General features: G+C 36.4%; 1 protein-coding gene across 1 annotated transcript in view; it reads left to right on the forward strand.

Moving 5' to 3' along the window:
- The window catches only part of DOCK11 (dedicator of cytokinesis 11), a 149,761-nt gene that overhangs the window by 119,255 nt on the left and 16,793 nt on the right, over positions 1-13,713 (forward strand). Inside the window, exons 47-48 of the mRNA XM_072431514.1 lie at positions 404-517; positions 8,955-9,101. Of these exons, the coding sequence (XP_072287615.1) occupies positions 404-517; positions 8,955-9,101 (261 nt within the window). The remainder of the gene's footprint in view (positions 1-403; positions 518-8,954; positions 9,102-13,713) is intronic.

Here is a 13,713-nt window from a genome sequence, read left to right on the forward strand (position 1 = left end):
TTATGAATATTATGGAGTGGACAGTAAGAACAATGTGAACCTTTTAGAACATATGGTAAAGAGTATATTAAAACCCGAATGACATACTTGAAATCTTTACATAATCACAAGTGTCATATGGAGTGGTCACTTCCTGGTATTTCAAGTCTTGGTTATTTTGGTATTCTCACTGAGCCCCACAACTAATTGTCATGTCATGTTTGTAAAGCATAAGTAAGCTAATATCCCAAATAGCAAGGTCATAAGGAGAGCAGGAAGGTTTACCCATGCTTCTGCAATTTTCAAACTGGAGAGAATCTTAATTATCATTGGCAAATATTAGGAAGCCTTGTCCAAATATGTTGTAGAAATAAAGTTTGTCAGAGTTTTGTGAACTAAACTTTTTTGTATTTGTTTCTACCAGAAACTTACACAGCTCTACAGGACTCTTCACAATGCCTATACAAAAATCCTTGAAGTCATGCAAACTGGAAAAAGGCTACTAGGAACATATTTTAGGGTGGCCTTTTTTGGACAGGTAAGTCATGTATACAAAATAAAATATTATTTTTACTATGTACAATGTTGCCACTGAGCAGGAGTATGTTTGTATGATATTTGTTTAAACTGGAGATTTCATCTTCATGTCTAAGAACCCTTTCACACCGTACGCCACAAGCGCTAATGCACAAGATCACAGCACACTAAAACTAGTTACCATTATCATATAAAAAGCCGCACATCTATGCATTGTGTTAAAGGGCAGGGTTTTTGAAAAATTATTTTGCTGTATCTTTTATATGTATTGCTAAAAAACCTAAGCCTACAAGCAGTAGATAAAAGAATGAGTTTATCATTTCCGTGTGCTGTTTGTGACCTAAATAATTTTTTATATATACTGTAAATAAGTACTAAGCTATACAAATTGCTGTAAAGGATTACTGTTTGAAAATTGCTGGATTTTTTTCCTATATACAGAAACCATAGATATAAGAAATAGAAGTGAAAAAAACTGTGGCTATTGCAAAGCATTGAACACAATATTTTCATTATACCTGTTCCTTCTTGTGAACCCCCAATACATGCAGCATGGAGTCCTTCTTTAGCTACTACTTTGTTGCTGGACCAGGGCTCAGAGTTTTGCTCTGCCTGGAGCATAGAGTTTGCCTAAGCTTTGTTGCTGGGATTTGAGGCCTCTGGCCTTAATTTGGGTTTTTGTGTTATATTTGCTACGTTAAAGTTAGGGCTCTGTCCTGTTTGTAGCCTTAACATTGATTCTTTTAACATTAAGGACTCTTCTCTGCAGCTGTGGCATTAGGATTAAGGCTGTGCTTCTGGATGGAGAATTGAAGCCTCTAGTGTTTTTCTGCTTTAAAATTTAGCTTCTAATCTCTGGAATCTGGAGCATTAAACTTGTGGCTGTGCTCTTGGACTTGAGCAAGGAACTAGCGCCTCTGTTATCCCTCTCAGTTGAAATTGGGCTTCTGTTCTTTGTCTTGCACACTGAATTCAGACCTCGGCTGTCTGTCTAAAATGTTGATCTTGGGTCCATGTTCAATTCCTGCTACATTCAAATTGGCTTCTGCTTCATAAACTTGGATCAATGATATAAAGCATTGGACTTTACTCTATAAAAAATATTATAGTATTGATTTCAAAGCTCTGCTTTCATTCTAGATTGTTAAACTTGGGGCTTTTCTTTTTTTCTGGGACCTTTAAGCTTGTTATCAGCTCTACAGTTTGAGATTAGGTCTCTGCTTTTTATGTAGAGATTCAAGCAGCATTGGAATCTGATAACTGCAGTCTGTGAGGAACATTTTAATCGGAGCTTTGTCTGTTTGAAATTCCAAATTTGTTCTTCTTATCTGAAATAATGAGATGAGGGCTCTGTTCTCTTTTTTAGAGGGTTTCTGTTAGCTTTCAAGGGCATTGAATTAGAGCCTGTGATCTATGTCTGGGGTGTTGAGCTTGTTGAGCTTTCTGTCTGAAGATCTGATCTTGGAGCTCTCTTTTCCTTCTGCAGTGTTTGGATGGTTGTCTCTATAGAACTGAGCTTCAGGCTCATCTCCATTCCTTGCATTGAGTTTGTGCATGTGATTTCTTTCTGATGCATTGCATTTGGGTCTCTACACTGTTTATCTTGTGATCTAAAGCTACATACAGACTTCAAATAATATTCACCCAAGACGAACAGCTGTGCTTGCCTCAGGTGAAAATATGAGTGTACCCCCTGCCCCCAATTGTTCATAAATCCAACACGGCAGATTGAATGACCAATCAGGAGAGACTGCTGTTGACACCTAGCGGTGGAAAGCACAAAGGAGTGCTGCTTGTTGTTTTCACTTTTTAATAATGGGGTGCTGAGTGTAAATTAATGAGAAAAAAAAGAAAGAAAGAGAAAACAATTTTAAACATTTGTAGCATCAGGTTGCAACAAAACTGAAAAAAGTGAAAGGGGTCTAAGTACTTTCTGTAACCACTGTAGGTCCCAATGTTGCAAGGCTCATATTAAAAAGCATTCTTGCAATACTGACAGTGTCTAAAATAGGAATACTTGTAAACCAACAAAGCCATTCATTTACTTTGTTTAAAGCTGAAATTCAAGCACAAAAGTATATCGTAATATATTCATCATTATATATATAAAGACTCTTTGTGTTGTTTTAAATCCAAATAATTCCTTGTAAAAGTACCGGGGACATAACCACTGTGGTGACCCTGTACAGACCCTGCAGAACACCAGAGGAGGGAATGGATACAAGACTAAAAACCCTGCATAAAGAGAAATATCAGTGACCGCTCTTTATTACAGGAATCTGTTGCTGCTGCTGCAAAAGAAAAAACTGGATTTCTGGACAGATCTGGAAGACTAATGCTATGTACACACATTAGATTAATGTTGCTGGAAACACTGAGCTGTTTAGTTGTATGGAGATGGGAGGAAGCTAGGGACGAGGTCCCCAGTCTGGCAGGACAGATCAATAAATGGATGCTGTACAATTCCTATATTTTTTGTTCCCAGGACAAATATGATTGTTCATCTTGGGAAACAATCATTTAGTGTGTATACATTGCCATATACAAAGCACACTAAGATTCATGTCGGAGTACACACACCTCTTGTATTTAGATAATATTTGCTTATCCTGAAATTTAGCTTAGATAATTGCAGTCGTCCAAGAAGCCTGATTTTCAGGTAACATTGCATGTAACATTAGTAGGCAAACAGTAAATTGTTTCTATGCATACAACATAAAAACACAGCCATCACAGCATTGTATAAATCATAAGAAGTCATGCTGTCATTAACATCAACTTTTAAAAAAAAATATTTCTCTGTGGTTATTTAACATTTCTTTGTCTAGAATTCACTGAGCTGAGAATAGCTGTCAGGGTCATTGTTATCCAGGAAGGGACGGATTTCCGTCATTAGAGTATGTAGACATATCGCTATTTTTAAAGTTTTTATTTGTAGATTTTAAATTGTAAAGGACAGAAAACAACACAAGCAAAAGTGAACAGGGAAACATCCTACTCGAAAATCATGCAAAATATATTATTAAGGGGAGTACAAACATATACAAATATATAAGTATACAAATATACATCTGTTTACCCAACATAAACATAAGGAAATCAAGGTGTTTCAATGAAAACTAATTACTTTACGGACATATCAGCAGATGCAGCTAAACCACATTTTTTTATATGATTCAATAATATTCTCATCTATAATACCTCAAAGGAAAGTTTCAGAAGCATATGGTGTTTTAAAGTACAAAAAAAGTGTTTGTTTCCATTTGCACAAGCAGCAAAGAAGGGATTGCCTCCCTAGTTTTGTAATACGATATTGTTGTTGGTAACAATTTTCTTTTGGGTCATACAATTTGGGTATAATTTTAGTGACTGATATATAAATATTGAAAAAGATAGTACTGTTCTACCACCACTGTATAAAGTAGCTAACTCCCCTTGACCTTCTATGTTAGTGTATGGCATTCTACTGCTTTTGTGGTGCTGGTGTGGTTGACATTTCCCAGGTTAAGTTTCTTCCTAGAGATATACAGAGATGAGCCAAATAATAAAGGTTATGCATCATAACATTATACATCCGAAAACAAGGCAATACAATCACAAGGCCATCAAAAATAGACATTGTTGAAATCTAGCTATGATCTGAAGTGGACATGTCATGCTTAAATGGCCTGACTGGAGAACTGTTCAGCTTCTTGGAGTCTTGGCAATGAAAGTATGCCTGAATAAGTGCCCCGATGTAGCTGCCAAGCTATAAAGTTGTGCAACTTCTGTTTTAACGTGTATATTAAACTGGCTACACCGTATATATTAAACTGGCTACACAAAAGTTTCCAGGAAAAATTCAAATCTAATTGACTTAAGCTGCGTACACACTTCCAATTTTTGTCGTTGGAAAGGATCTTTCACGATCCTTTCCAACGCCAGATTTTCGCCCGATAATTGGCCGATGCCGATTATCGGGCGATAAAAATCTGACGTGTGTACGTAGCTTTACTTTGCAGCCTAAATCAATATTCCTTAGTGACAAGTTTTCAAGAGCTCTTATCTTTATAGGCATTATGTAATACAGTTTCCCAACCCATGCTACGTGTACAAGATAACAGATTAATAGAAAACTAGTCATATTATATTACAAGTGATAAATATAAAGTAAAATACAAAGAAGTAGTTGTGTTTAATATCGCAATACTATCATAAACTACTAAATAGACACCTGAAATGCATATATAGGAACATTTTACCCTGCAAGAAGATTTTGTCCTGCCATTCCTGAGATATACACAGCTTTACACCGGACAATTATTTTATTATTATTGCACTCGATGGTTTGCATGTCCAAGGAAGAAGGTTAATTAAAAAAAACATGTTAAATTTTAACCAACGCTTATCTCTGGATATTCTCTTCTACTGTTCTAACAAACTGGAATTTATTATAATGATGTATGTACTTGGCATAATATGAATCATAGATAGGCATCAAAGCTTGGGGTATATGGGATTGGCACATATTAGGCTGTCCATTGCCGTTTGCCTGTTAGCAGTCATTGACTGTGTTAATTTTATTATATGGTTTGAATCAAATATATACATATTTTTAAACTGAGGTAAAAAGTGGTATTTTATAAGACAATGGGCCTCTTTTATAAAAGTTCTCCAAGGCTGGAGAGGATACACTTTCATTAATATTGCTGGGTAATCCAGCAAACCTGGAATGGATCTGGTACAGGATTGAAAACATTTGCTAACAAATAGCAAATGACCAAATAAATCCATTCCATGTTTGATGTATCACCCAGTTTCACTCGGTGTAGCCTTGGAGAGCTTTATTAAATCAGGGCCAATATGCTCATGGTTAAGATGGCCTTTAAAGTCCAAAGTGGGTGACAAAATCGTTATAAGGTAGATACTCTTTTAGGAGTAGCAGCTGACAGGCAAACTGATGGCAAAGCTTGCTGTCCTATTTTACAGTGTATTCAAAACTAAATTTCCTTTTGGAAAAAGTGTGAAAGAACTCATGTTACGGTTTATTGCTGTCTGTTCCTGAAAGATTATTCTTTTTTTATGGTGAATATTCACTTATAGACTGAAATTAAGGTAAAATCTAACATTTTTGGTTGTCTTTGAAGAAGTTTAACATATTCTATACTCTATACAAAAATATTTTCAAAACAGTTTGGCTTTTAAGCATGACTTTTGAAGTTTACTCCAGGAAAAAGACAAAATGTTAAAAAAAAAACTTTTTGATCTATCTTGTACTAGTAGGGTTTCATCTTTGGTGCCATTCACTCCCCATAGCCTCTTTGGCACTCCATCCACTGCTCACAGGCCTGATATCATCACTACAGTGTAGGGCCAATAGTCCTGCATTATAGATAAGAACGTTGAAGGCTCGCCCATAACTTAGGTTGGAAGACGAGAATGTCGGCTGCCAGTGAAGAATAGGGAAAAGTTTCACTAGACAAAACAAGCTTCCAGAAGAGCAAAAGATAAGGGAAAATTCCCCTGAACAAAAACATTTATCCTTGTACTGGAGAGGGAGCTCCATTGCAAAGATGGTTTTGTCTTGTACCTGAAGTTCAGCTTGAAGCATTAGTTACATTGTTGCATATTGTAAATTGACTTACTTTGGTCCTATTTAAAATCAATGCAATTAAATAACACCTTTAAAATACCATACCTTCCTTGTGAACAGTTAAGTATCAGTCCTGGGGTGGGCCTTACAGCATGGCATACAATAAAACCATAAAGCAAGTTACAGCATGTAAAACAGCTGCTAATACCTCTCGTTATCTTTGAGAAAGTTCCAGCATCTATGCAAAACCTAACATATCAGACATCTATTTGCATTTACAGAGAAGACAAACATAGCCTATTAGTCTGTGCTGTAGTCTATGCTAATAGTTATTGTGGACTACGGACACATACCAATGAATGCCTCCATTACTGGTTAAAGGGACAGTGCACGACAAATATTATATGTTCAGTAGATTATGGAGTTAAAAACATATATCATATTTCCTGTGTACTTCGGTGGTAATAACTCTGCTCCTGAGCCCCAAAGTCTGCACAAATAACACATTTTCCGGGTCTATACATCAAAAATGGTCAGCTTCGGTGGAAAGATGGACCAAGGGACCATTGAGATCCAAGAAGATGGACAGTCTATTTAAATAAGGTACAGTTAAGCCGCATACACACCTGCAATTTTTGTTAATATAATCGTGAAAGATCCAAAGATCCTTTCCAACGACAAAAGACTGAAAAATGCATGAATGAGTGCTGTACATACAGCACCGTTCTGCTCTATAGAGAGAGGAGGGGGAGAGCGACGGAGCGGCACCTTGCTGCGCGCTTTCCCCCTTCCCTTGCAATACGATCTTTCGTTGTCCATCGTTCGTGGAATCGCCAGGACAGTCATTTAGACGCTTTACTAACGCCAGATTCTCGCCCGGTATTGGCCCTAAGCCGATAATCGAGCGAGAAATATTGGACGTGTGTACGTAGCTTTAGTCTCTTTGCAACTCTTTCCCCTGCTGCATTAAGTAGAACTGAAACAATATAAAACCTCCCATGACCACATGCTAATTACATGTGAGTTTTGAGTGAAAATCTGTTGTATCTACAGAGCTGAAGTATTAGAGCAGACAATGCAAAACTATTCCACGCACCTGTCAAAGATTCTAGGCACAGGGGTCCCTATAAAAAATATGCTCTATATACTCTGCTAAAATGGATACTGCCTGATTTGCAATAGATATGCCAATTTTGTAATTGAATTAATTTCATATGTTTTTCTGGTTTTCCAAGTGTAACCTCCAAAACACTGCATTTGCGTGTATATATTCTAGAATATGTGACATTACAGCAGATATCCACATACTTTCAATTTAAATATACAATCCAAAACATCTAAATGCTTAAAAATCATTCTAGGTGCAGAAATCAGTTGGTAACAATCAGTTAAATCAATCAGGTGCAGAAATCAGTTGGTAACAATCAGTTAACCTGCACCAGCCTAGGTATACCCAAACATTCAGGACAGCAGTCCTAAAAATTAAAGTTTCTCCATGTACCGGTTTTATTCAGCATCTTCAGTCCTAGGAGCCATCAGTGATGAATTCCATACTATGTCAGGAACATTAGACTTATTTTTTAGTTAATAAAGGTCAAATAAACAACCAATGCAAAATGCAGAGTAACTGAACCCTGTAATAAAAAACATCAGCATGGGTAATGGTCACCAGATGTTAGCTATAAACTGAATTTACATTCCAAATAAATTTGATTGATTTATTTTTCGATAGTATTTTGTTTTCATCTTCCTCTATATTAGCCTTCTCTAACCAGTGGAACAGGATGTTTATGATAGCGTGATAATGTTATTGCTCAACTCAATTGTAGAATTTACATGACGGCAGGCATGAGTTTTATCTTACTTGAATTTTCATGGTCTGATTTTACGTGATAAAAATGTCTTTGGATATCACAACAATGTAATTGGTTATTCCTGCTACATATACACTTTATGCTCCCATCAAAGGACATCCACTAATATAACATCACTTACAAGCAGGGCAGTACTTTATTTGTCCACTTCTGAGCATGTACAGGTAGATCTAGCAAAATAAATACAGGACAGGGTTGACAGTGTATTCTGAGAAGAGTCACAAGAATCATTTCAAACAACAAGACTCTCATCTCAAAACAATTAGCTAATTACTTTTTTTTGGCTATTTCCAGTTCAGAGAATTTTAATTTCCAGTTTGGGTATTTTATTACTTGTGTGCTCCATATGGATCAGACGAAATTTTACCTATGGGATCCTTAACCTGCATCTTTAGAATAACTAAGCAGTGGCAATCCAAATATTTAAATGCTTACAGGTTCACTTTCATGGACTCTATTTATAAAACAGGGAATCAGACATTCCCTCAAACATGTGTAATTGTTTCCCTCCAGGGAATGTTTAAGGGAATGCCAGATTCCCTTTTTTATAAATTGAGCATGTGAAATAGTTTTGTCCAGTCTAGCTTTTTTAACTTACCAAGCACTAGGCTCATTACTATGAGTAGCAGCCATTGGCACCAAAAACCCTGGGCAATGGTTATTCAAATGGTAATCTTGGTTTCTCTGCTGTTGGCTTTTTTTACTGTCTGAGGGCTGCATACCTGTATTTTCCTCCTTATAGATTTACATGACAGCCATCTGATATACCAATGCTGACATACACTCAATACCGACTGATCTTGAGTGAATTAAAAAACAATTTGTGTTAGCCATTAGGACATCAGTCAAATTGATAACCATTCTATGTCTGATATTTTTTATCATGTGGGAAAGCAGATGCAGTTGTACAGTATTTTTATTTCATAATGTTCTAATTGTCCCTGAATGTTTAATACAGTATAACATAATTGTATCCATTGCTATCCCTACAGGCATTCTTTGAGGATGAGGATGGTAAAGAGTATATCTACAAGGAGCCAAAGCTTACAGGTCTTTCCGAGATATCTTTACGTCTTCTAAATCTGTATGGTGAAAAGTTTGGAGCAGACAATGTGAAAATCATCCAGGATTCTAATAAGGTATTTTGTACACAGCATCACTTTGGAGAATTAGAATACTTGCTGTCTTTCTTCTTGCTTGGTGCAGTTGTTAGTAGAGACTTGGTACATGGGCATTTACAGCAATGTCTCTTAAAACACTGGAGGAGCAAATCACAGAAGCATTTTAAATGTAATTCAAATGTACCAACAATGCAGAACTGGGAACAATTTTATCTGTGTATCTAGTGTTAAAGATTCTAAGAACCTCCAGGTTAAAAAGGTCTGGTCCCTCATAGAGGGATCAAGCATAGTGGGTATCCCTGTGAGCTAAATAACGGTAAATAATTATTAAAATCAATAGTTTGCTATAATTAGCAATATTGTTTTTTAAGTTTTTTTCTAAATTCTTTTTTTATTTTATTATCATATATCCATATAATTTCACACATATCATTTACAAGTTCTGAGGAGTCCAAATAACCTTATGTTTTTTGAGGTGTGAAGAAAACCAAAGCAGATGTCAAACGGGGCCAGGACCTAGTACCCAGAAATGAGTTAGACACTGATTCATCTAAACCACCTAATATTTATGTGTGTGAAAAAAAGGACACTACAAATATCGAATGACCAAAAACAGAAAATCCATAAATCGTAAATAAAAAAAGTTGTCAAACTAGCTTAGGAAAGCAAAAAAATGACTTGATTCAATTAAGGGACAAATAAAAAGTCTGCTTTCTGGAGCCCCCCCCCTTATAATGCTATATTTAATTACCAGGTCATCTTAGGTCCCAGCACTTCCAAGTGACATGGTTGACATTACCATGGCTTCCAGAGCTGGGGGATTAAATCCTGCAATCTGCAATAAAAGACCTGTCTGCTCACATGCATTCTCATGGGATTTTAATCTACCAGCTCTGCCAAAGGGCATAGTGACATCACCAGTGAGTGCTACATAAAGCATTGGACATCAGGTCCCTGAACTCTAGGTTATCGCAAATAATTTATTGGTGTACAATTACTCTCTGTACTATTTAAAAGATCAATGATATGACATGATCCCGATAATACCTAGACAAAAGTTTTTATATTATATAAGTTTTATATTCTAAAAAAAAAAATAAAAGTGGTGGATGCCCAAGAGGAAATGTGTTCAAAATAGATGCATGCAGAACCTGCACATCTTTAGCTTTAAATTTTAGCTGATCGCTAAAGTATAAGAAATAAAGTGCTGGACAGCTACAGTCCACGTGCTTTTCATTGTCAGGAACCTTGTACCTGTAAACTACTTGCACCAGCCTTCTGAGATATAAAAAACATTTATTGGTGTTATAAATAGAATAAATAATTATAGAGAGACAAAGAATGTTACTGAGACCTTACGTCTATTTGTTGGGCAAGTGTGAGCAGTGTGGTTGTAAGGACAGATGCTAAATATGTAACTTCATGGTAGACAATCCTTAAATGATTTCTCATTCACTGATAACAGAAATGTGCTATGCTTGCATTTTATGTCATTGGTAAGAATCAAAAATGTTTTCATTTAACTACCAAAAGGTAGTTAATCTAGCAGATTTAATTTAATTAATTTAATTTAATTAATTAGATTAGTTAATCTAGCAGATCACAGAGATTATTTTATATAGATATAAGTGGCATTTGTGTGGGGTTCAGAGCTGCATAAATTCCATCTATATGTACTTTCCCAACAGTGTTTTTATTGGTAATTGAAGGCACACTCATTTCTGTACAGAAGGCTATAATTCTGAAACTGGCAAACTTTAATAGATAGGAGAGATAAACCTTCCAATTACAAGTTAGACAGACCGTCGTTAGATTTACTGCTGATGGACCAATGATTTATTTCTAGTACATCAAAATAATAATTACATTGTTTTAGCAATGCACACTATAAAATGATGAAACAATGATCAGTAAAGATAGAGCTGCTGTCAAAAAAATCTGCATTACCTAGAAATATTAAATTTAAAAGGCTTAGATAAATGGATGAAATTGACTCAAACAAGAAGAAATTAATTATTTGATAATATGGGGTGTTCTTGAAGCCAAACTCCAACCAATATATATATACATTTTAGATAGAGTGATACTAAAACAACCATAGTGTGCTTATTTAATCGGTTTCTGTTCTTTGAGGCAGAGCATCAAGATAAATAAATGTCTCTACTTCCCGTCTATTTGCAATTTATCAGAAAGGGTTTTTGTTGGAAATAACCCCAGTGAGTAAACAGGCAAAAAGGACAATGAAAATACAAGAATCTGGTCTCTATCCCCATTGGGAAGATATTTTCTCACTTACTGTGTACGTGATAACTTTTAGAGGGGCAGAACAGGAAGCGAGGAGCAAACTTAGTGGTTTAATCATTTCCTACTGTATTCAGAAAAGAAAATTTGGGGTTTTACATACACTTTAATGAGTTATTAGGTACTGCAATTGCTAACATTTGGCAAGAAAAAACTGATGAGGTATGAATTCCAGTTTAGAAAGGAACAATATATCCCGGCAGTAGCCATTTAGCCATCAAAAAGAAAAACTTTTGGTTGAAATAATAAACCTTTGGTTGGGCTAGCTAGATATCCAACACGGTCATACGTCGAGAGGATTGTCAATGTTTGTTTTTTTACCAGAAGGTTAAGAATGTACTTGTATTAAACATGTATGAATCTTCAACTATAAAAGAAATGTTATATAGATCTTAAGAACATAAGAAGTATAAAGTCATTCATTCGGTGGCACTATCAACAGAGGACTTTTCTTTGTAATTCTTGCGATTTACACACAGAACCTCCATCACACTGCTTATCCTAGAAGATCTATCATATATAGCTTCTGTTATGCATGCGGGTGTGGACCCACTATGCCACTGACTGGGTATGCTCCGGAGGGGCGTTACTAAGCCGCTACCTGGTCTTCACTAGAGCCTCTGATGGTGAGGATAGGCTTGGGCCTCAGGGTAGCTGCCGGGTGCCACTCCAGAGCAATCCCCAGGTCAGTGGCAAAAACAAGATCCGAGGTCAGGGTTAGGCGGCAATCAGACAAAAGTCCATAAACGTATACTGAGGTTAGGGTCAGGCGGCAATCAGGCAAAGTCCAAGGGTAAGTAAACAAGGTCCGGTACACAGCAAAGCAAACAGAGGAAACACCTTTGCACTAGGAGTTAGACAGGCTAAAACCTTGAGATTGCTCAGGCAACTTCCTGTAGTAGGAGGTGACTTTAAATACCTGCAGAGATCCAGCCATAGGCTGTAGAAACAGAGGGCGTGTATGAGTTACCTCATAGATTAAGAGAGACACACCCACGCCAGCTCAAACACCAGAGCAAGTCTCCAGCAGGAAGGAAACTCTGGCATGGAACACAGGTAGTGGGGTTACTCTACCTGAAAGCTAGGACCCGGCGCCCATGCCTTTAGGAGCAGCGGCACCGGCAAGACCCACAGGGCTAAAAGCTTCTTGGATCTCCTCCATGCTCATTGCAATGAGTGGGACCAGTAGGTGACATAGCGGCTTTGTATACCAGAAAACAATTATGACCCATGCCTGGCTGTGCAGTGGAGTAGTGGTGCGTAAACAAATTCTTAAGCAGAAAAACAAAAATGGACAAGAGGCTGTTTTTCTGGCGCTCTACTCCAATACCAATAATAAAATAAAAGAAAGATAAGGGACATTTTATCAGAGTTGGTAATAAAGGCACTCCCACAAGATAAAATTAACATTAGCTATTTGTTTTTCTAACATATTTTATATGCTGGGAAATGTTTTTGTTAGTACTTAATGGCATTTCTGTCGAGGAAGCAAAACACATTTCGTCTGCTTTTATAAAACATGATATTATATGTTATTTTATTAAAGGTGCATACATACTAAACAGAACTAAGCATTTAGATGCCTACAGGAAATACAGCCAACGTACCTTGGAAATGTGAATGTAATACAGGAAGCAAAGAAAATGTTGCTTAGCCATTTAGGAAATACTTTTCCAGTGATCTTGGCAAGTTTTGTTTGGATTCTGCAGTAGATTACGAAGGACTCTGATTAAATGTTTGCTGAACAGCATTAGTAGCTCCTTACTGAATTTTGACTTTTTCAGACAAGGGAATCTTATATGAAAAAAATAAATAGTTCTAATTAAAGAATGACAATTTTGGACTCAACTTTTCAACAGCATTGATTGTTACTTGCTATCAGATATGCTATGCGAGTAAAAATTATAGACAATGACATTTCAGTGCACTCTTTGTGACTTTCCCTGAAAATAAAATCAACACAATTTAGGTATATCACCCCAGGCTTTATTCCTTTTTCATACAGTTAAGTCCATAAATAGTTGGACAGAGACAACTTTTTTCTAATTTTGGTTCGGTACATTACCAAAATTAATTTTAAATTAAACAACTCAGATGCAGTTGAACTGCAGACTTTCAGCTTTAATTTGGTGGGTTGAACAAAAAGATTGCATAAAAATGTGAAGAACAATCACTTCATTTCAGGGGCTCAAAAGTAATTGGACAAATTAAAAAGCTGAAAATTAAATGTTCATTTCTAATACTTGGTTGAAAACCCCTTGCTGGCAATGACAGCCTGTAGTCTTGAACTCATGGACATCACCAGATGCTGGGTTTCCTCATTTTTAAT

The sequence above is a fragment of the Pyxicephalus adspersus genome, chromosome Z (genome assembly GCF_032062135.1).
Source record: "Pyxicephalus adspersus chromosome Z, UCB_Pads_2.0, whole genome shotgun sequence".
In the NCBI taxonomy this organism is placed as follows: domain Eukaryota; kingdom Metazoa; phylum Chordata; class Amphibia; order Anura; family Pyxicephalidae; genus Pyxicephalus; species Pyxicephalus adspersus.